The sequence below is a fragment of the Cryptomeria japonica genome, chromosome 5 (genome assembly GCF_030272615.1).
Source record: "Cryptomeria japonica chromosome 5, Sugi_1.0, whole genome shotgun sequence".
NCBI lineage: Eukaryota > Viridiplantae > Streptophyta > Pinopsida > Cupressales > Cupressaceae > Cryptomeria > Cryptomeria japonica.
Window position 1 is genome coordinate 248,504,283 of NC_081409.1, and position 25,483 is coordinate 248,529,765.

Sequence of the window (25,483 nt, forward strand, 5' to 3'; positions counted from 1 at the left end):
AATACCTCTTCTTTGGCAAGAGTCACAAATCTTGAGCACTGTCAAATCTGAGTCGGCCCCTTTAAAAAGATTATTATTATTTAAAAATTACTCTAAAGCTAATCGACCCCTTAATTAGTTTTGGTCAGCCCTCTTGTAAAAGGTCATAGCCAATTTTAATTATAATAGTATTTAGGGTGCCCCCCTTATATAAATAATTTTTGCCATTGTTTATTAATAATGCTGGGTTGGCCCGTGTTTATTATTTAGGGCTGCAATTATGAACTTGTGGGGATATGATAGGGGAGGACTTTTTTTTGGGGATGACAAGGGACAATAGTTTAAAAAAGTGTCTGTGTATGAGAGATTTTTTTTTTAAGTTTAATTGTACATTACATCAAGTTTTAAGCTTAAACATGCACGCAATGTATCCGATACAAAAAAAGTGTCATGCCCCTTTCGAATGCTTTTAAAAAATGAATTTTATGGGGACTTTAGGGCATCCTAGGCGCATAGGGCTCTCTTGGGATACATTTTGAGTGTATGTAGAGGATGCCCACTACCCTTGTAATCTTGATTGCAAGATATTGTATAAAGTCATAGAATTTCATTTTTTGGGAGGGTTCCATAGGCATCAAGGGGACTGATTGGGAACGAACCCAAAACCATGAGAAGGTTCATCAATGCGTGATGTCCCTATTGAGAATATTCCCGATTTCTACGCCTGCAAACAATATTAATCACTAAAAAATATCGATATTAGAAATATTAAAGATTAAGAAATTATGAAAATATTCAAATCAATACAACATAGCATCATTAATATTTGAATCAATACATCATAGCATATTCCTCAAAGCCATTCACTTCGTTAATTTGTTGGAAACACTTGCAAATGGCAATTATCAATGCTAGTCATCCTTGACTTGCTGAGAGCAGGAAGGTGGGCCGCCTTCCATCCCTCAGTCCACCTTGTAGGGCTGCTGTCTTCCTTGATCAAGCCCGAGAGCATGTAAGGCTGGTCATCCTTGCAACTCCTGTTCAACTTGATAAGAGCATTAAAAGGGGGCCCATCCTTTCATCTCTCGCGAACTTGGAAGGGATTTCATCTTTCCTATTTGCAAGACACTAACTTTAATTCAAAACTGATTTCTCAAGTAATTTGCTAGATTATTGCTAACTAAATACCTTTGATGAATCTGAATTTGTTCTTCAATTGATGATCTGAATTCTTTTAATTGCTTATGGATGCCCTTCTCCAATGAAACGTCTGCCCTTTTATATAACTAATGAGGAGGCACACCTCTCCACACTTTGCAAGGACACCTCCTTTCAAAGTTAATAGCTGCCTTCGGAATGTTGCTTAATAATTGCAGATAATTATACATCTTTTAACCTTAGTTGGCTCCATAAATCACTATTATATCTTTATTTCGCCTAGTTTTATTTTGCAATATTCCCTTAGTTGGCCTTCTTGCTAACCTTTATTAATTCCATTGCTCAGTATTTGTTATTAATATGACTGCAATCTAAAGGCTGTGCTTTCTATGGCGGGGGCATGACATGATGTGTTGCACTTGGTATCTATCCACGTATAGGATAACATACTGCAGCACTTTTTTGTTGCTATACTCATATCTGATCTTTTACCATCTAGATGTATGCCACAACTTCTTCCAACATGGTGGACTAGGTGCCTTGAACCCTTTTTGACAATACTCAATTCATTGACCAACAACTGACAACATGGAATATTATGTTGTTATGGTGCCAAAAATTTCGCATCCTCACTTTATGTTGTGTCTCTTGGTTACAAGGAGAACTATGTGAGAAGATCACACGCCAAGGGTACAAAGAACACAAAGTCATTGTGAATACATGTAGCTAGAAATATCTACATTAGATGAGCCTCATATTCATGGTTCAATACAAGAGCCTACCATTTCAGTATCTAATTTGTGGGGAAAATTCATTACAGCTGCAGTTATCTCATTTTTTCTTTTATTTTTTATTTTTTTCTCCTAGGTAGCCTTCATTTCCTGTGGAACCTCAGGTTCTATTGAAATAAACAACTGCACATCTTGACTTGAGATTTGTGCAAGGTGATCTATATAGTCATCGATGCCTTTCATCTGAAAATCACCATAATTTCATACCATCATTCTTATCTCTCAAGCCAGTTTGCCATGCTTCCAAGTGGGGCCCTTGGACTTGATACCACCAAGTCTAGCTGATGATTGCATGTCTATATCACTATAAACTGGAAACTCTAGAAGCAAAAGAAAATCAACATATCAAACTCAGCAAAACTTGGGGACATGCCCCCAACGTTTTTTTGAGGTGTCTCCTTTTCCGGAATGTTTTTGGGATGTGGGGATTCCTACTGGGGGACATTCTCGGGTCTTATCCCCAAATTGGAAAAAAAATGTGAGTGATGTCTCAGAAACTTGGGGACATCCCAAAAAACAGACATCCCCTCTCATCTTAGGGACAGTCAGCCATCCCATAAAATAGCAGTGTCAATAAAAATAAAATTGAAATTTCTTGTCAATAGATAACTAAGGGTTATATTTGTTGTCAATTGATCATCACTTGTTCGCCAATCTATTCAATTTGTAGTCTTCCTAAATAGTCGACAAGTGTCCTATCTTGGTCTTTCTTACAAACAGCTTTTGCAAGGAAACGTTGATCACCCTGAGCCCTATGGATTTTGCAATGATAAAATATCAGTCAGATGAAAACAGGGCAGTAGTAAAAGAGCATTTTAGCTAGCATTCAGAGAGAAAAGTCAGAAGATTGGCACTTTTCATATTATATTTTTTCAAAGTGGAGTCAACAGCAAAATGTGCCAGCTAGAAAGGGAGATAACTAACAGCAATGTGGTGCTTGTTTGGATGGTATGAGCCAAGTAAAATTCTGCCAACAAGAAATGAGATGGTACTTAGTTAGCAATAATGGAAGTTGGTCCACACACCTGAACCGGGTTCGGGTTTGTCTTGGGTATGCCCTGGGTACGTATCCAAGCGTTTGGGTTCGCCAGGTATGAACCCAAGTATGAACTTGGGCGTATCCAAAGGTGCTGAGCACCAAAACATAACAAAAACAGACATTTATGACCTTTTTTTGCATCCAAAAACCCTAAAACACCCCTTCTATCGTTGGTTTTTTGTCACACATTTATCAACGATGAAGTAGCATACTATTAAATGTACTTAGTTTTATAATTTTGAATATTTCTTTAATGTTTTACACACACACATATTTATATATACAGACGAACCTGACCCACAAACCCAAAGGGCAATTTTTTTTTTACCTGAACCCATGAACTGGGTTCCCGAACTTGAACCCTAGCCCGAACTTGAACCAGAAACCTAGGGTTTTTACCATAGTTGAAAAACTCAGATTCCTTAATAACTCTTCTGGCCCAAGATTTTTAAAAATTCGGGATTCAGCAATAACTTGGGAAAAAATTGCAATAACTGGTAAATTTGCCCAACATTTGTAAATATATATATCCTGATGATGGATCACGGAGTGTGATCTGAAACGTTGATTCAAAAACTCGCACACAATCAATTCCAGAAGTTTGCTCACAGATATATATATATATATATATGGATGAACCTGACCCACAAACCCAAAGGGCAAAATATTTTTTACCTGAACCCACGAGCCGGGTTCTTGAACCTGAGCTTGAGCCTGAACTTGAACCAGTAACTTAGGGTTTTTACCATAGTTGAAAAACTCAGATTCCTTAATTACTCTTTTGGCCCAAAATTTTTAAAAACTCGGGATTCGGAAATATCTTGGGAAAAAATTGCAATAACTAGCAAATTTACCCAACATTTGAAAATATATAATTTTAATGAACTATTCTTAAAATATATAATGTTTATTTGCTTGTTTCATGCAGATTACAAATTGGTTCACAAGCCGCCACATGCTTATTACAAGCTTACAAGTCAGATTCAACTTTGACTTTAAAATTTAAGGAACAAGCTAGATCTATGACTTTGCTAGCACTACTACTCTCCTAGCTAACGAATTGACTTACAATGAATGTAAGAGGGGTTTTTATATCAGATCCAAGCTTTAGGATTGATCCATGTTGTCTGCAGATGCCTCAACATTCGATGTTTTGTGAAATGTGTAGGTCAGCCTAATTTTGATGATGAAGCTCCATAAGTTAATCTAATACGCCACGGTTCCATTTGAAGGCTACTTTATTACCATTCTGCCTTGTGGTATGTTAGGTTACTTTGGTACCATTTTGCCTCGTGGTGTAACATACAACAATCTGTGCAAATTTGAAATAACAACTTTTACATCTTTATAGCATAAAAGAAGGGAAAAACTTGCAACTTTTTTTTTTTACAACATTGAACTGAAACTTGAATTGAACAGAGATCTATTCTATGAGCAAAAATAGTAGATACAGAAGTAAACTTTAACATTACAATTTAAATGAAAAGAAAGATTTAGAAAATACATTTTTTTTTCGAGGTGCCAATGTTCTGAACTTTCATAACTTTATCAACAGATCAATGAGGAGGGAAAGTATCATTAGGGCGCTTTTCTGCCCAACCACAGACTTACTAGTCCCTTGTGCCATATCCAACTGGTTTGGCCCGACCCTTCACAGGGAGGTAACAGGAAGTCTAACTCATGCCATCTGATTTGGTGGATAGATCCCTAGTCGGTCATACACTATAGGCTACCCCTAACTAATATGACCTCTGACTGGATTGGGTATCTGGATTAACAAACTGGTTGATGCTTATAGAAGTAACATCACCTTGACTGAGGGTTTCTATGCCATTGCAATCATGCTAATTCATGAAGTCAATTGTTCATCATCCTGTTTGGTTGGATTAAATTCCTGAAGGTATCCAAGTCCTCATGTCTGTCTCTATGCTACTGCATTCTGACTCTATGAGGCTCATTGGCTGTCATTTATGTTTGGACCCAATTTCACATGCTGGTCAACAAACTTGAGGTGACTTTCACTCTTATGGTGTAACCTATCTTTTGTTAAAACCCTAGATTAATGAAGTTCGGAGTTCACACTTGTACCCTTGAGCTAGCAACCTGCTCTCTCACGAATACAAGATTGAATCCATGATTAATGGATATGCAGATTTCACTACCCCTCTTATAATGTGCTAATTTCCCGCACAAATTCATCAGTCTTAAATCACAGCAGTTGATTAGTTCACATTTCACCCAGTTCTAATATTGTAACCCATTAAAGTAGCCCAAACTTGGCCTTTATTAGCTGATATTAGCCATTGAGTTGCATATGGTTTTAACCCTTCATGGCTGCAATTTGAACTTTTAGGTATCAGTTCTTTTTTAAGAACTTAATTAGCAGATGTCCACTTGACCATTTCTTGGATTTCAATTGCATAGTTCATATTTTGGCTTTGAACTTTATTCTCCACTGAGTATCCAAGCTTATTCGAAATTAAGATTCAACCTTATTGTATTTAAAGGTGTTCTTGTTCCCCTCTGGATTCATTATTTCAGGGTCTACCTCTGAAAAATATTACCTTAGTGTGAAATAGGTAAGGTAGGCAATGAGGTATCTAACCCTCATGTTTATACCAAATTTCTATATTCAACATGAATTATGAATTAGATCTGTCACTGTTCCATTCTGGAAAGCTCAATATTAATCATTTGCATTTTAAGGAACACCACCGAGTACTCTTAGTCTAGCTAACCCTTTTCATACTAAGGATTGATTAACTCTGGCTCGATGAGCTTCGGAACTGATATAAATTACCAATAATCATCTAACAGCAGAATTAATTTTAGAGCTGTTACTAGTGATAAGTCTCTCTTTTGGCTCTTTTGTGGATTTGATTTACATGTCTCAGTCACATTCCACGAACTTCATTTATTTTCTGACTTTGGCTTCTACTATTGCATCTACCAAAATATTTCCCAGGTTACAATTAGTATAATACGAATGAACCCTAGCCAATGAGGTTCTTGTTTTATTTTTCTCATAATCAATGCATAAAGCATTAGAAAATATAACTAACCCCCTATATTTGGAAATGTAAATGGCGTAAGAGCTGCGAGCTGCCCATATGATCTTTAAGTTTTGAATGAACATCATGCATGACCTGTCTCTGCTATCATTCCCATGTCTAAGTGTATTTTTTTTTTTAATAATTGAAATGCTAACTGCATCAAGGGTTCCGCTGTTTTGCTCTTTCCCATTTTCCTTCCTAAACTAGGGTTTTAGCTTTCAACATGTGCTAGAGAAGGTTAATCTCAAATTGAATGATCAGCCTCACTGCTGTGATATTTTTCAGATTTGGATAATTCTGAGATAGCTCAAAATAAGGTGGTGAATTCTTCATAGTACAAGTCTTTTTAGTATATATTTAACCAGTTATGCTCTCCAAAGTTTTCAGGTTATAACCCACACACATATAAATATATGTCTATATTCCTTAATGTAGTTTTAGATAGTTAGGCATTTATGCCTATCTTACACATTTTCAAAATAAGAAACTAAACCGGCCTTACTGTACCTTCTCCATGTACATTTTATTTATTGTCAAAAGAATTGTTCTCAGCTGCTATCAATAAATGCAATGCATCATACAGTTCCATCTGTCCAGAGTTTTTATTTTATTTCCTTTTTTTAAAAAAAAAACCCTATGAATGCTGCTACAACTGCACTATATATTTGCGGTCTTATTAACCTTTTCAAAATTTCCTTGAATACATTAATAATACGAATGCATCTTCCATGGATTACAAGGGTTTTTAACGGGCTGCATTGGTAATAGAAAGCATTTCCGAAAATCAGAATCTATTTATTCCTAGCTAAACAGGATATTTCTTTATGCTCTTGTATTTCTCTACACAAAATGAGATTATTCCACAACTATGCAGTATAGTTCTCTACGTGATAATATTTTCCTATTACCAAATAAGAAAAGATTTCCAACCTTGCTGTATATTCCTAATACGTTTTTTTTAAGCTTAAGGGTTTATACAGAAAGCATGACTTGAAAAAATGATTGGATATAGTTTTCTCGAATGTAGAGCTTCTGTATCTTCTTTTGTAGAAAATGAAATTCAAGTAAGAACAATAATATATATCGCTCCTCCCAGAAAATGCCTATAAACTCCACGATATGGAAACCTTCCCCATTTTGCCCTAATTCCTCTTGCAATCATGTGAAATTCATTTTCACTAGTCATGCCCATTTCGTGCTTGTTTCTTCACGGAGAAGATTGAATGTTCACACCAAAAACCTTGGCTCTCTTTTTTCTTTTAGAAGAATCAATTAATTTTCATTCAATTTTATTCATTCCCTTTTGAATGAATCTCAATATCAATTAAATATATGCCGTGGGTTTCACTTATATTATGCTCGATAAGGATATTAGAATGACATTGAGATAAACATTAGATTTATATAAAATTTGATACCTTTGTTTTGTGCCAATATAAGCTTTAGAATTATTTAAGCTAAACTAACTCAAACATAAAAAGCCCCCTTTTATATATTTAATTTTATTAAAATAGCCATAATAGAATCGGCTAATGCATTGAACAAGTGGACCTTACATTGGAAGAACATAAGCATAATATATTCATATATTTATATATATGAATTTATATATCCTATTTATATTTACATTTATCAAGCATGAGCCGAATGCAATTTTAATTTAATTAGTAAGAATAATAATAATAAATAAATTAATAAAAGTAACAAATTAACTTAGAAACCTATCTATGACTTAAGAGTCGTGAAACCCTAAAAACTCCTATGCAGACCAGATTAGGGTTACTTCACGCGACAAGTGGACAAAATATATGGTCAATATGAGACGACCTGACTCAACTTACGGTTAGGGTTTCCGGATGGCATGAGTTCTCTTTCACTTACCTCTGACCTGATGATACTAACCCTCCCTTCTTGGAGGACGATGATTGAAATCTTGTCATAACTCTGACTTTTCAAAAATATTATCAACAAAAGTAAAACATCTTAAATGTCATTATGTCAAATAGCAAAACATCAACTTAAAAGTTGTGAGCCATCATTTCATTGCATTGAGCACAATACCATCTAGGGCGTCATCACTAAGTTATAACATAAACATCTAGGGCATGATTAACATCACCTAAATATCGCATAAAACAACTAGGGCACAAACAACATGGCGTAATGTGTAGCATAAAAACAAATAGGACACAAATGGGATGTAACATTTCGTATGTTAGGTATGATGCCACAAGGTACAAAAGGGTGGTTTGATTGATTCTCGTTAGCAGCAATGTGATTCCATGCAGCTTTGAGAACTGCATTGAGCACTTACACACAAATCCTTGCTTCATGCACCACTTGTGCAACCGTTGGAGCCACATTAAACAATTCAGAATACATTCCCTAGCTCATGCTTAACTATGTGCTTTTTGTTTTTAGATCAGACTGATAGCAATAACCAGAAATAACACAATGAACACACAGAACACAAGAGTACCCTGGGAAAGCCTCCCTCTTGGAGGTGAAAAACCCAGCAACAAAATCTCAACTTGTATTAGGCAATAATCAGACTGTGTCTTTACAATTTTGCTTCAACACTTGAAGCAATATGAACAACAAACCTTGACTGAGAATGATGCCCTAATCAGAGAGGACAATTCGCTGATTAAGGAGACCCGTAGCAGACCATGAATGAGGTTCGCTGTTCAAGCACAGATTCGCTGACCTGGGAGATGAGTTCGCTGCCCTTGGATAAGTTCACTGGTCTTGATAATGCAATTCGCTGTCTTAGAGATGTATTCGCTGTCTTGGATAAATTCGCTGCTGAAGGAGGATGTAATTCGCTGACTTGATGTGTCTTGATGCATGAATGAACCTTGACCTCATTGTACACCTCAGGTCGGCCTTGCAAATAATAACAATAATATGCTTGGCGCCCATTATAGGGTCAGCCCTATAAGCATTTACAAGTTACATGTTTAACATAGGGTCAGTCCTATTCACACTTACAAGTTACATTTGCACATTACATGTTTCATCGCCCCTCAATTCACAAGTTACATCGACCATTTAGGGCCAGGCCAAAATACAAGTTACATATTGATTTTTGCACATTAATGTGACTAAGGCCAATAGGCCAATTAGTCACCCATATGCTGGGTCGGCCCTAGAAGGAATCCGACCTAGCTACAAAAACATCAACAGTGCTACTACTCATGTAGTGCAAATGAACATGCTGCACAAATTTGTCAACTTTATGTGAGTTCCATGCCATATCTATTATTCCTATGCATGGTAGTGCACACAGGGCGCCCAATTCTAATCTTAGCACAAAACATCACACAACACCTCTTCACTAGACATCAATCCATTTCAGTTTTTGGAGCCACCCATGAATCTCTACTTGTCAACACAACACATTGAGAATCATAATTGTTCAAAGATGAAGTTTCACTAATGCAAGCCTAATTGGTTCAACTTCCATAATGGCCTTTGTCTTCATGAATATGTAATATATAAATAGAGTCTAGACATTTGTAACATAGATAGATAGGTAGGCATAAGCATAATATGATAATAGGTTAGATGTGTGTACATACACAACCATGTATCTCCCTTGAAGAATGCCATATATATAATGCACATATTAATGAAAGACACCATTCCAATTCACACATTCTTTTGTGTCTAAGCCTCTTGACTCCACTTTACAGCACATCTAGATTGTTGCCCCCTACCACTTAGGATTTGGATCACTTGACCTACACATGCATATCTCTCATACCATCATTCTTGGGCATGTCAACCAATTTCTAAATGCAAATGCACCCATACAAAAAGTCACAAGGTTCAAATTCGAGTTCGAGTTTGGCAACAATAAAATTTGATTGAAGTTCGGCAAGGGGAAAAATTCAGGAAAAAAATCGGCTGTAAATTCGACTTATATAAATTTAATTTTTTAAAATATGATAGTTTAATTTATTAAATGTTAATTTAAAAAAATAAAAACTATATACATAAATAAAACAATATTAAATTTATAATTTTTTTTTCAATATTAATGAGTTTAAACTTTTACTTTAAATATTCAAATGTGCTAATTTTAAAATAAAATAATATTTAATATATAATATATTTGTTAAATTTAATATGAATGCTTAAAATTTGTTAAATTTTATATATAAATAGTTTAAAATTTAAATTAAATATTTTAAAATGGCAGTTTAATTTATTAAGTGTTAATACTAAAAAATAACAACTATAAAATAAAATAAAACCATATTAGATTTAATTGTAATAAATGTTAAAATTTTAATAGCACTTTAATTTAAATAAAATAATATTTCATGTATGTAATTTTATAAACATATATTATTAAAAATGTAAAATACAACCTTAAATTTTATAAATGAAAAGAAACCTAAAAAAATAAATAACAGATAAATGTTCAATGTGTTAATAACAATGTAATCTAAATAAAAAACTATTTGACATTTGTAATTTTAATCATATATTATTAAAAATTTAAAATAGCTATAAAATTTTATAGGTGGAAAAAAAACCTAAAAAGAAATTATAAAAGCAAAGGCATAAAATAAAATTTGCAGCCGATTTGCATACCCAGAAGCCGCCAATAGGGTCCCTGAGTCAGCTGCAAATAGGGTCTCTATTGGCAAGGGCAGGAAGACACTCGCAGGGAAATCAAAGAAGAATAGGAGCCATACGACAGAATCGAGAGTCACACAACAAATTTAGCTTGACGATGGTCTGCTATCAGTGGTGGCTCAATCTTCTTCCCTCACTCAAGTCGCTGCAACTATTTTCGGTGACCTTTTTATATGCTAGGATCAACGATTAGCAGTGTTTTAGAAGAAAAATAGCTCGAAAGCCTAAAAAATGCTTTTCAAAAACCCTAAAAAAGTGATTTCTGAAAATATTTTTCAATATAAAAAATGTCCCTTGTTTTTCATATGAATCTCAAGTGAATTTTAATGAATTTTATTCAAAAGTTTAATGTTCACCTAAATTTGAATTCCATGCTTGAAATTTGGCGAATCTTGTGACATAGCATACAACCATAATCCAAAGCATGCCACCTAAATGTACATAATCACACAAATGATGCACGTTGACTCAATGTCATACATGACATGTAAACTTGACTCTCATATTCAAATCTAATTTAACACAAGCACATGCACTCCAACTAACCTTGATATGCAAAATAACACTTTTACAAAACCAAGGTATCCTTAAACACACAATGCAAGAATCCAACAACCATATTCATATCTGTGTAGAACAATGCACATGGACACAATGCAACTCCTAAATGCAAATACACATCATAAAACTACAATGTGCAATGCCATGCCACATCATTGTACACACAACGATGCTCACCTTTAAATCTAATGTATCACCATAAACATGCTCACCAAGCAATGTTGATGTGCATAGGCACATTTTTGCAATGACAGGCACACTTTGGAATCACAAGAACATTTGCACAGCTTCAATATACAGAGGCATATTATATTTAATGGTCAATGCCAACACATATGAGAACAGTATGGATCACAATTTCTTGCAGCTCCCAAATGCATATCATATGGCTCATAAATGGATGCATGCAAGCTATGTAATCTATGAATATGTGTCGTAGAACCTATATGATGTCATGCAACACCAACACAATCCTTACATGCATGACCACTCTATGTACATGTGTGACATGCTGATCTCACACATATATACCCACCATGGAGTACGCACAACCATTATTATAATCTTTTTTGGTTTTATCTCCTTATGGCCTGATTTTCAAGAAGCTTTGCTACTTGTTTAAAAGTTCCTCTTTTTAAACATTTGAAACTCATGCGATATTTCTTATATTTCAAATTTAATGGAGTGGGCCCTTTATTAACATTTTCAGCATATGCAAATCAATTCAATGGTTTCATAGGATACAGATCTACAATGTAGTAGGATAAAATGATAACTAGTGAAAGTAATGGTGTGGTAAAATTTAGAACATAAGCCACATCTAACCAAGCAATGGATTAGTTTCGGCTGAATGAGTTGTGGTTTGTTTCATTCACTATTTTTATTCATTGTAGAAATTAGCAACAGTTTCTGTGAGTCTGATATTTTTGTATGTTCATATGTAACCAGTTTTTTTCAAAATTGGTTTATTCTTCAATTATATTATGTTTATGCAAAAATGGTGAAGCCTAGGCACAGTTGAATTTTGTGATGACTTTCTGTTAATTGTGGAGTATTGTGTCTTCTATTCAAGGGCTTATTGGGATGAGTGAAGTTATTTTTGGCAGATGGACGAGGTGGCAAAGGCACCTGGGGAGGAATACTCGACACTGCTGGGGATTTACATGTTGACCGTAATGATCCAAACTATAACAGTGAGGAGGTAAAGTTTTTCTTGAGCAGTCCTTTCTCTCCGTCTCTGGTTAAATTTGTAATTCATTTGTTGCATCTATGAAATCAATGTCCTTAGTTCTGAAACAACTTAAATTCTCAAGTGTTGTTGATTTAGCTGTGTTATTGAGTCAACATATACTCTAAATTTTCCTGCATGGTCAAAGATATTTGTACTTACTCTCCAGAAAAACCATAAAATATCTAGGGATTTGTAAGTGGTGGATTATGTTTGTTGATGGCAAATAGAACAAATAAATGTAGGATAGTCATTAAATTTACTTGTCTTCGAAGTATCTATGTTTTAGTTGTCTTATATTTGGATGTGATATGTTAACTTGTTTTTCTACCTTCTATCTGATTACTTGCTAAAGCCATTTTTGTCTTTTATATCTAATGACATAAGTCTGATTCACTTGACTGGAAGTTGTAGAGACTCCGTGCTGGCTGTGGGAGAAGTAGAAAATTGTTCAATCAGCTTTTATGTATGTAAAAATGTCCCTTTTTAGGGGTTATCGTAATTCTTGGTGCTCTATTTTGTAATTCTTATACTTACAATGTTTGATGTGTTCTTCTGCATTTCTAGTTTTCAATGAAAAATCTCATCGTAGAGAGGAAGTTAGAATTTTGAGATTTTCCAAAAAATGTTATTCACCTTACCTTTAATCCTAATTCAGGAGGACTGTTTTCTAGCTGTAATCTTGTTACCTCAAAGATTGTTAAGCAAGCATTAACATTTTTTAAAAGTTATTTTAGGCTTCTATAGTGGTCCTTGCCCTTTGGAAATAAGATACATTACAGTTCGAGCTAGAAGAACAGGAGCAGGAGAAGGCCAACGAGCCATAAACTGCCTATATTACAATGATGCCCAAGACATCAATCATGGCAAAAAGATAAACCCATCAACAAAAAACAGGAAAAAACAAAAAATTATAAAGGCAGCTTGATTCTGTAGATCCAAGAGCATTTGGGTGGTAGAGCCAACAGTAGAAAATATCAAAAAATCCTTTTTTTCTGGTATTTTCTATATTTCAGTAAATTGCATTTCCGGAGGCATTCGAAGAAGAATTTGGCCTGGAAATTGTCATTGATACCTTGGAATGGATTGCTGAAGGCATGCTTTTTGAGGGACTTAAACTAGAGCTCTTAGAGATCTTTCCAATGGTGTAAAGCAGTCCAAATTTTCCCAACGATCTAGGAGTTATGACCTCACCAAGTCGGGGTACCAAATTAGATACAGTTTTTGGTATTTTTCTGTTTTGTTAGTCATTTATCCACATCTAGTTGTTCATTTTGAATTCCAAGGGATGCGACTGTTGAGATTCTATATAAGCTTCTAACTGGAAGATATTTCCAGCGGCATACAGCACTTTTTGAGTTTTCTGTATTGTGTTCTTTGCTAAAACTTTTACAATATACAAGTTGTACTCCAGGTATTGTCCACTGAATTCTATTCACAGATTGGTGGTATCAGAGTTTGTTTGCTCGTATATGTCACAGTGCGATGGTTAAAGAAGCATTGAGAAAACAACCTGAGGAGATGATGAGGCAATATTCTCGAATGCTACAACAAAGCCAAGGTAGTTTGCGAACAAACACAACGGACCTAGCATTTGGTCATATTCCATTCAAGGTTCAGGTGAATTTTGATATCACAATTTATGAAGGGAATATGTTGCAGACGTTGTTGATGATTGGTTGTCAAAATTGGAAAGATATTTCTCTGTGAATCATTTCTTGAATGTTTAGAAAATAACAATTGCTCACCTCAAAGCTTGACAAAGATAGTTTAACAATTTGAAGGATCTGGCAGTTCATCTTCCCAAACATCATTCATTGCCACACAATACTACTTTGTTCTCGTTTGTTGTTGGCCCTCCTGATCTTGCTGTGAAGATCAATAATTACTCTCTTCTTCACCAACCTTTGATGTTTCTTGTAGTTAGATTTGGGACTATTGATTTTGTTGTGTTCCCTTTTAGCACTAGCATGGTGACATGATGACATCTATGCAACATCTAGAGATCTTTATCTCCCATTCTCTTCTCACTTATTCCTATTTGGAATTTGAAGATCTCTTTTTGTTTCTTCTCAAGGAAAAAAATGTTGTTCAATATGTATTGCCCCCTTCTTAGGCCTGGTCGATTGGGTGACGCACTACTTATTTCTAGAGTTCCTATAGGCTAATTGGTAAGGAAAAGGGGATTCCAAAGTTTTTAGAGAGCACAGGTTCAATATTTTAAGATATCTATTTATGGTAATGAACCCAATTTGCAATATGGATTGCAGTGAAGTATCCCACCTGAGGTGACATCCTTGTGGGGAATGAGTGAAAGGTTGACATTTATTTGCCTGCTGGACAATGAAACACTTGATAGCCTGCAATTTGCCTTGAAGAATCCCTAACAACTTGAGTTTTCTAGGAGGAGGCATCCCATACTAACTTTAACTTTAGCCAGATCAATCTCTATGCTTCTCCTAGAAACAATGAATCCGAAGAGCTTGCTTGAAGCGACATCGAATACATATTTCTTCAAAGAATCAAATACATATTTCTTGGGATTCATCCTTAATTGATACTATCCTAGGTGAGCAAAGATGTGCTCAAGGACATGGGGATGCTTTTCCCTTGTCATAGACTTTCCAAGCAAATCATATGCATAGTCCTCCATGATAATGTAGAGAAAATGAAATATAACTGTCACTACTCTTTGATAGGTTGCTTCAACATTTTTAGTCTCTTGGGGTGTTCTCCAAACTTCTTGGAGAGCATGTGTATTTTTTTTATCAAGTCTCCGAGTTTACTCTGACTATCTTCTCATTGCTTCAGTTTCATCATTGTGTGGTTAGATTTTGATTCCAATGTTGTTGTAGTGCTTTCTGCAACTTGGGTGAAATATTTAATATATGCACTTAAATTTCCAATTTTAGTTGATAAAATATATGCTTGTGTTATATTTTAATAAAGTTGATTTATGCCCCCCTCAAAAGTGGACACCTAGGAAAAGGAAGGGGGTTTGGGTATGAAAGTTATTTTACAATTCAAAAAGGTCTTTTGAGGGTTAATTGTGATATTTTTTAATTTAAAATTGCTTATTTTCCCTCCAAAAGCTACTTAAGGAGGTTGAGGGGGTTCATTTGCCCATATGCTATTGATTGATACTGTTATGTTGTTGGATTGAACCTATGAGTTATTCCACAATCTTTAAAGGATGGAAACCCTCTTTGGATTCTAGTTTGGGGGTTGAAAGATAATCCCTAGCTAGACTGGAGTGGTTTCATTTCAGGATCACTTGTGTAGATTGGAGTATTAGTTGCCGCTTCTAGCTATGGAGGTTTTTGATGTGTTTTTGTTTGCTGATTTTGGATAGTTTACATTCCAATTTCTAGAGTTTGCTTGCATGCTTCTTGGTGGATTATACTCTTGTTGGGCTGTACCATTCAGGAGGTGTTATTTTTACTTTTGGGAAGTAATTTGGAGTTGATTGTGATTCATTGTGTTTCAAACTATGATAATATGGACTTGCAAATCCGGCCGCCACGTTGGGAACTGATTCTTTGCTGATTCAAAGTGGTTAGAGGTAGTGACTTTGCTGATTTGTACTGCCAGGTTCAAGCCGTACCAATTGCAAACCTAGTTGTGTGCACTAAACATTGAATTGCCTCTCTTTTTGGGCTGACACTTGCTCCATTGTTGGCATCGAGGTTCTTGGATGTTGATTAAACAATTGGGAAGGTGATCATCATTTTGGCAGGGTTTGTGAGCTATACATAAGATGGTTGATGCATATCCAATGTTGTGAATTTATATTAAACCCGATACATAAGATGGTTGATGCATATCCAATGTTGTGAATTTGTATTAAACCTGTGCTGAAGTGGTTTCTAGCAAGGAACAAGTATTTCTAGACGTTAACCATTGCATTATCCTATATTCCTGCAAGGTACTCGCCAAAGTTTCTAGTTTGGCTGACTGTTCATGAAATTTGGTGTTATTTGGGATTGTTATATGTATTTATTGTTGCTAGTTTCTATATCAATAGCTAACCCACTTCTCATTTGATGATAAATATGCTCATGGACTGATGTTGTAGTGCTTTGGAAAGTCTTACCAGCAAATGCTATTGATTCTCATGCAATTTGTAGTATAACTCTGGATGGTAGTACCACAAGTGAATTGGTTTTGTTGATGGTGGTATGTAGCCCATTGTGTATATGGTTCATTGTAATCACCCACCAATGGGGTAGTGGAAGGAGCATTGTTATTTACTTTTAGTTTATTTAGCTTTCCCATGAAAGTGGATGTGCCATTGTAATTCTTGTTGAATGATGTTTACTTTTTTGTATTGCATGCATCCCACTGAATAATTGTTTTGGCTAGCTAATTGTTTGATGCCTTCTTTCAACAGTTTGCTTTAGTACTGTGTAATCCAAAACACTTATGCTACCTTGCCCTTTTCGGGATTTGGTTGATCAGAAAGTGGAAAGAAGGTAGTTATGTATTTCAATTCAGTTGAAAGCTAACCCATGTTTTCAAAAAACATTGAGGGTGGTTATTACAGTGGTATCAGAGTTGGGGTTCTTGCTTGCCTGTGCCTTTAATCTTGTTGGGTAGTTGCAACTTTCTCTATTAGTGATAGATAATTGAAATATTATATTAGAGAGCAAAAAAAGATAGTTCATCTACAACTAAAAGCCCTAGTTGAAGATCGCTTGTCAAAGGTTCCAATAGCACATTAGAGCTCCTCTAGTGATAATGACAGTTTGCAAAAAAGCATGGTAGAAAGAGACAAGGGACCAACCCATTCAGAATCCAGATAGTTCAAATTCCAAAGCATAGAGGAAGTTCGATGCTATGTTGGATATGATTTTTTATATGTTGACTTAAGATGAATCAGAGTATACCATAGACTTCACCAATTTAGAATGGAGATACTAGTTCCTCAAACACCAATAATCAACACAATGATAATGTTCATATAGTTAGAGCAACTTCTGGGTCTATCCCAAGACCTCTCCAACCTATATTCCCATGTAGGCAGGAGGCTCAAGTTGTTTTAGAGGCCTAAATTGTTTTGGCAGAAGAAGTGATTGTTGACAATGCAGAATATGCAACACTTGTAGTTGAGATTCAAAACATTGTCTTTGAACCAATTCTTGAATCAGAGGAACAAGAGGGCTGGGGGAAGAGTTGAGAACAAAGGTGTTGTTTTGCATAGAGACTAACAACAAGCCTTGGGGAAATTGATTGTGACACGTTTTGTGTTAATTTCAGATCAGACTCTAGCAATATAGATAACAGTAACAGATAATCAAATTAAGCACACAAAGAACACCAATATACCCTGGGAAAACCTCCCTCTTGGAGGTGTAAAACCCAGCAACTAATCTCAGATCTTTATTATGCAATAATCAGAGGTAATTACAATCAGCTTCAACACTTGAAGCAATCAAAACCAGTAAATTATGCACAGTAGAACAGAATCTTCAACCTAGGATATACACAATGATGAACTTATCTCCGAGAATAGGATGTTTGCTGTCACAAGGATGTTTGCTGTCTCAGAGATGGAGTTCACTGCCTACAAATGATGTTCGCTGTCAGAAAGAACAGTTCGCTGTCCTTTGTATATGATTCACTGAACTCCGAATGTGCTTTGCTGACTTAGAAGATGATTCGCAGATCACAGAAGTAATTCGCTGGAGAATGCCGAATAGGAATGTAATCGCTGATTGTGTAGATTGTATTTTATGCTGAATGAATGTGCTTACATTTATATGAGATTATACCGCCCAGATTGCATTAGGTCGGCCTTGAATTCATAATAATAGTTGGCACCAAAAAAATAGGGACTGCCCAATATAGTTTACAAGTTACATGAGCTAGGTCCTGACCAATACACATTGCAATTACAACTTACATGTTGTTGCCCACTTAGGGCCAGACCTAAATATGATTTACATATCAAATTATATCATCATTATGGCTAAGGCCGACAGGCCACTTAGCCATCAAACGTGCTAAGTTGGCCCTAGAAGGATCCGACCTAGCTATACATCAACATTTTGATGGGAGATAAGTGCACAACTCGTGCTTGGGGGTTTGGAAGCTGGATAATTATTTCTCTCTAAGATAGATGCTGGAAAACAATGAGGTCAAATTTGCTATGTTGCATTTGGATGGAGTAGCTCACGAGTTGTGGTATCATGGCTTGGTGATACTAGGCCACAATTTGTTGATGTTTGTAGCTAGGTCGGATTCCTTCTAGGGCCAACCTAGCACTTGTGGGTGACTAATTGGCCTATTGGCCTTAGTCACATTAAATGTGCAAAATTAAATATAACTTGTAATTTGGTCTGGCCCTATAATGGGCGATGTAACTTGTGGATAGGGCTAACCCTATATTGAATATTGTAACTTGTAAATGCAATGGAGCTGACCCTATATTGGGTGCCAAGTTTAGGTCATCATATTATTATTAATTGATTATCCTTGTGAGCCGACCTAGGATGAATTAGGTGGCTAAGATCACATATATATACAAGGTTCATTCATTCATCATTACATACAATTGAAGACAGTGAATTACATCCTTGATCAGCAGCGAAATTATCCAGTCAGCAAATATAACTCCAGGGACAGCAAATTGCATCATAAAGATCAGCGAGCATATCCCTAAGGCAGCGAATTCATCTCCAAGAACAGCGAACTAATTCTGGAGCAGCGATTATCATTCTTGGTGAGCGAATTGACTCCTTGATCAGCGAATGGTCCTATTACCAGCAGCAGCAAATCATCTTCAGTCAAGTATATTGCAGATAAGTTCATCATACTTCTTTGTATATGCTAATGTTCATATTGCTTCAAGTGTTGAAGTAAACTTGTAAAGTCAAATATTGATTATTGCCTAATATAAACTGAGATTAATTGCTGGGTTTTTCACCTCCAAGAGGGAGGTTTTCTCAGGGTACTCTTGTGTTCTGTGTGTTCATTGTGTTATTTCTGATTATTGCTATCAATCTGATTTAAGATTAACAAAATCTAATCACCTTTACTAAAAAGCTCATTGAAAGATTTGATAAGAAGAATCCCAATATGCAGTTCAAAGAGCTTGCCTAGTTGAGACAACCTGGTACTATGGATGGCTATATCTCAGAATTTCAGAGACTCTCCGTTATGGTTACAAACATCACCAAGAGAAGATTAGTAGTCCTTTTTAGTGGAGGGCTAATGGAGCCAACAAAGGAAGGGTATAAGCTTTTGAACCACCAAACCTGTTATGGTTACAAACATCACCAAGAGAAGATTAGTAGTCCTTTTTAGTGGAGGGCTAATGGAGCCAACAAAGGAAGGGTATAAGCTTTTGAACCACCAACCCTGCAGGAAGCCACAAGGAAGGCAAGGAGTATTGACCTTGCTGCCTCAAGAAACAAATTTCAATCAAGAACCTTCGAACACAATAAGTATTTTCATAAAGATTCAAATCAGTCCAAAAAGTCAACATCAAAAAATGGATGAAGACATTCACAATGAGCCAAGAAAGAAGAAATTGCGCTTCACTTGCAAGGAGCCATGAGTCGAGAAGGGAGAAGCTCATCAATTAGAGATCCATCCAATTGATGAATCAGCATTAGAAGAATCAAAACAATGCTCTAATTCAAAGGAAAATGAAGAATGAGAGTAATCTGAAGATTTACAAGAGAAGGGAAGTGAAGGCACTCTTGCCCAACTTTCTAGTTTTTAGAAAAATGAGTCTTTCAAGGTTTGTGGAGTCCTTTGTGGATGGCAAGAGAAGGGAAGTGGAGGCACTCTTGCCCAACTTTCTAGTTTTTAGAAAAATGAGTCTTTCAAGGTTTGTGGAGTCCTTTGTGGGCAGTGTGTCGTTGCTTTCATTGTATTGGAGCTACACATAATTTTATTGATGGAGTGGTTGCTCATAGAGAACTCAAGATTGAAGATGTGTTGAAGTTTTCAAAGTGATGGTAGTAATGGTTTTACCATTACATGCACAAGAATGATACTCCAAATGGACCTATAGTTGGGTAATTATGAAGTCAAAGATGACTTCTATGTTGTGAGCATTGGTGATACAAATGCTGATGACTTCTATGTTGTGAGCATTGGTGATACAAATGCTGATGACTTCTATGTTGTGAGTGATACAAATGCTGTACTTAGCATTCAGTGGTTGCAGCCTTTGGGGGAGATCGCATTAAATTTTCAGATAATGGATTTGAAGTCTCATTTAGACAAAGAAAGGTGGTGCTAAGGGGAACGTCAATTAGAGGCCCCCACATGTTGTCACTTTCTATGAGGTTGATTCACCATGATCAAGTTGAGTGGGCAGCAAAGTGTGTTATCATCCTGCCATTTTTTATAGGAGAAAGAGAAGTTATCATCTTAATTTGCAAGCTTTGCTAACCAGGAGGAACAAGGTCTTCAATGGTATACCACTTGGGAGGCCTCTTGAAAGAGGCATTGAGCATGTGATAGAATTGGAAGAGGGATCCAAACCCATCATCACCACTCCCTAACATCCCAAGAGACACAAGGACGAGATTGAAAAGGTAATCAAAGAGACCCAAGGATGAGATTGAAAATGTAATCAAAGAGCTTTTGGAGATCTCAGATATCGGTTCTTGGGGAAAAAAGTTGGGTTCGGGTCTTGGTTCTTGCCCGGTCCTGGTCCGAGCTTGGGTTCCACTCGGGTCTTGGTTCTTGCCTGGTCCTGGTCTGAGCCTGGGTTCCACTCGGGTCTTGCCCAGGTGGTTGGGTTCTCTAGGACCCACAGAGAACCCCACCACTTGGGCAAGACCCGGGTGGAACCCAAGCTCGGACCCACAGAGAACCCGACCACCTGGGCATGACCTGGGTGGAACCCAGGGAGAACCCACGCGGACTTGGGAGAACCAAGGCCTGTGGGTTCCCAAAAACGGGGTCCACGGGTCTTAAAAGTCAAAAAAGTATAACCAAACAACGCGGACTTGGGAGAACCAAGGCCTGTGGGTTCCCAAAAACGGGGTCCACGGGTCTTAAAAGTCAAAAAAGTATAACCAAACATGAAAATCATAGGTCAAAAAAGTCAAAAAAGTATAAATATACTTGAATTAGTTTGAAACTTGAAACTTGAATATTATCTTTTTTTGCAAATTATGAATATGATATTACATTTATGATATATGAATATCAGAATATTTATTGGCATTGGCAATTATGGATTTATGATTTATGGTTTATTTGTTATCATTTATATATCATTGTATGGGAAAGCTACATTGTATGTTTGTATTGTGAACATATATAATTTTGATGTTTGAACATATACATATATATATCCGTACCCGTACTCATACCCAAGTTTTTTTTTTTGCTGAATCCGTGAATCCGTACCCATACCCAAATCGGTAACCTAGTTGGAGATGGGACATATTTGTCCAAGTAAGAGCCCCTTTGCTTCTTCAGTTGTATTGGTGAACAAGAAGGATAAGAGTATGCTCATGTGCATAAAATACATGTCTTTGAAGTTTGAACAAGAAACTATCAAGAATTGGTACCCCATTTCGAGGATTGATGAGCTACATGGAGTTGTCTATGTCTCAAAGATAGATATGAAATTTGGTGATGTTATCTTAGGATACTAATCATTATAAACAAGATATAAAATAAATAAATTAAGTATCATACAACCATAAATTTACACATTACACAAGATATACATGGCCAAAACCCTTTTGGGTAAAAAACCCCTTAACACATTTTATTAAAACACTTAAAAATATAGTCTATAATAAAATATAGTTGAACCTGGGGATATTCCTCCAATACTTCTACATGGCCAATAATACCTTTTGTGCATATTGATACAACTCACTATAAATCCCAAAATTCACATTCTCTCAAATGAGAGAGAACCTCCTTAAATATAGAGGGAAGGGTGACTTCACTAGTCACAAAGGGTGGCTTCACTAGTCATACCTTTTCAATAACCCCAATTAATAAATTATTAATCATCTAATAGTTATTAGATTCTAATTATTTCAAATTGGATATGCTTATAAAGCATATAATATATAAAGGTTTTATAACCTTATATTAGAACATTATATATAAATGTTATAAGGGTATGACCCCTAATAACATTATGTTCTAAAATGTTATCATTAAATAAGGGTTCGTGAGGAGGACAAAGAAAAGATTGCTATTAGATGCCACAATGGGCATTATGAGTGCTTGGTTATATCAAGCCTGCACAGAAGTTATTACCAGCAAAGGAGTGTTTCCAGACCTTAGCCATAACATTTTCCAATATTCCCACAGGGTGCTTGCTGTTGTTTCGAGTTTGGGTGACAACTCATGAAATTTGGTGTTATTTGGGATTGTTATATGCAGTTGTTATTAGTTTCTATATCAGCAGCTAGCCCACTTCTCAATTGATGATAAATATGCTCATCGACTAATGCTGTAGTGGTTTAGATGATCTTACTGTCAAATTTTATTTATTGTCATACAATTTACACTATAATGTTGGATGGTAGTACCACTAATGGATTGGTTTTGTTGTTGCGGGTACTTGCCCACCACCGGACAAGTGGAAGGAGCTTTGTTATTTACTTTTAGTTTAATAAGCTTTCCCATGAAAGTGGATGTGCCATTGTAATACCCGTTGAATAAGTGGATGTTTACTTCTCTGTATTGCATACTTACCATTGGATGAGTGGTTTGGCCATCTTGCCACTTGGGTGCATTTCTTTTAGCAGTTTGCTTTCAGTACTTCGTAATTTGGAACATTGTATGCACCTTGCACTTTTTGGGATCTGGGTGATCAAAAAGTGGAAAGGAGGTTGTTATGTATTTCAATTCAGTTGAAAGCTACTCACATTTCAGAAAAAGTGTTGGGTAATTAGTGCTCAATAGTGGCTTGTCTTTAGTGTGCAGGAAGGCTACACATTTGGGGCAGGTCCTTAACTCCCTCCTCTCCTTTCTTTGGGGTGGTTATTCTCTCGTCTTGTAGGGAGGGGGTGAATCAAAGGGGTACAATTTTTATGTACATAGTTATCTCGTCACACTAGACCTTAAAACCCATCATTTCATTGACCTAAGTTATCCTTAAGGGGGTGTTTTAGGTTTTTATTTTCCTTAGTTGGGTATTATTTTCTTACTCGTAATTTATTTAGCCTGATAAAGTATGCATATTTAGGTTTAATAATGGTGAGTGGAATGATAGGTATCCATCTCTGCCCCTGGAGTTACGCGTTCCCTATTTGGATATTGAGGTGCATTCATAACCTGAGAGTTACACTTCTTTATGGTTGAGTGGTGTACCTTCCTTTGCATTCCTTATAAATGCACTTACCTAGCGTTGTTTTTTCCTCTCTCATGCACTCGTGCTCTCTAGTTTGCATTATATTTTCCTTTATTAAGATTGGGTGTTTTCAGATTTATGAGTTTGCAAATGCTAAGTGGGTTGTAACTATTTAAACCCTTGTTACAGTTTTCCTTCAAAATCATCTTCTCATGGGAATAAATCTAATTTACTGGTTTGGGGACCAGAACCTGGGACGGCACATTATACATGTGTGTGTGTTTGTTCAAAATTATAAACTATAAGAACAGTGATACTCATAATTGGCAATAAATAGAATATTTAAATACCTCATATTCATAGTTTACATTAAACTCTATAATGTAAAAATTATAGAGTTTCAGTATGGCTTTACTTTTTGCCCCTATTTACAAGTGGTGATAGATAATAACATTTTTCCAGCAGGAGTTTATTAGTTGTGGGTAATCTATCTGGTGCTTCAAGTGCAAGAAGCTTTGTTTGGGGAACTGAAAATGTTGTGATCGAATCAAACAATGATCAAGTTATGCAGTCAATTATAGAAATAGAACTAAAGTATTATGGGTTTCTCCTTTGACAAGGAAAAAGCCCTAGGACTCAAAAGATTCTCATCAACAGTACTCTCTGACATTTTGACATCTCTGCTTTCCACGGTGTCAACCTTCAGGTATCTCTTTTTGACTGATAGATAAATTTGGTAAGAAGGCACTTGATTAAAAGATTGATGACTTTGTCAGGGCAGTAAGAATCTATCATTGTAGGTTTCTGTATCCTAAGTCACAAGGTTTGAGTTTGTGTTTGACTTTGGCAACAATAAAATTCGGATGATTTTTGACGAGAGAAAAAATTCGAAAACAATTTGTAATTAAATTCGCTTTATACGAATTTGTTTTTCTATTAAATATAAGTAATACACCTACAAAAATAAAAAAATATTATATTAAATTTGAATTCAATATAAAATATTTAAAAACATTATAATATAAATTAGTTTGAAAATTTAATTTAAATACTTTCAAATTTTCAATATATAAATCATCAATATATCAAATTATATATATTAAATAATAAACATATTATAATTATAAATCTTATATTCAATTTAAATATTTTTAATACATAAATAGTACATATATTATAATTATTAAAAAATAATAATAAATATATTAACTTTTGTATATATTAAATAATAAATATCTGATGACATTGTTCTCTCATTTAAGCTTTGTAGTGTATTTCCTGACACTGATCTTGGCCGTAAGATCTTTTGCAGATCAGTAGATCATTTTGTAATCTGCTTCCAAGAGACTAGATCCAGGCAATAAAAGGGTAATGCAGACATCATTTTTTAGGAATGAGTAGTTCTTTCAGAACTTCAAAATTTTAGATTGATATCTCTCTGTCATATAGCTCAGCCTGTTGGGATTTTCCCAAGGACTATTGTATCTTGTTCTCATTTTTTAGGAATGAGTAGTTCTTTCAGAACTTCAAAATTTTAGAATGATATCTCTCTGTCATATAGTTCAGCCTGTTGGGATTTTCCCAAGGACTATTGTATCTTGTTCTCATTCTTGTTAAGTGTATCATTAGATTCCGATCCTCTAAGGGATCTGGGCGAGACCGGAGGTTTTCTTCCTCCATTCTTTCCTACCGGTGCCCACACTGGATGGAGTATGTAATCATTTTTCTTAATTAATAAAATTT

The 25,483-nt window shown here is 35.6% G+C and overlaps 1 protein-coding gene across 2 annotated transcripts in view; it reads left to right on the top strand.

Annotated features, from left to right (window-relative positions):
• LOC131051449 (MA3 DOMAIN-CONTAINING TRANSLATION REGULATORY FACTOR 4) overlaps positions 1 to 25,483 on the top strand; it is a 48,290-nt gene that overhangs the window by 17,459 nt on the left and 5,348 nt on the right. For both annotated transcript variants that reach the window (XR_009107121.2, XM_057985973.2), the window contains exon 3: positions 12,335 to 12,429. Coding sequence is in view for 1 of the 2 variants with exons in the window: in XM_057985973.2 (XP_057841956.2) it covers positions 12,335 to 12,429 (95 nt within the window). In the remaining variant the exon portion in view is untranslated. The remainder of the gene's footprint in view (positions 1 to 12,334; positions 12,430 to 25,483) is intronic.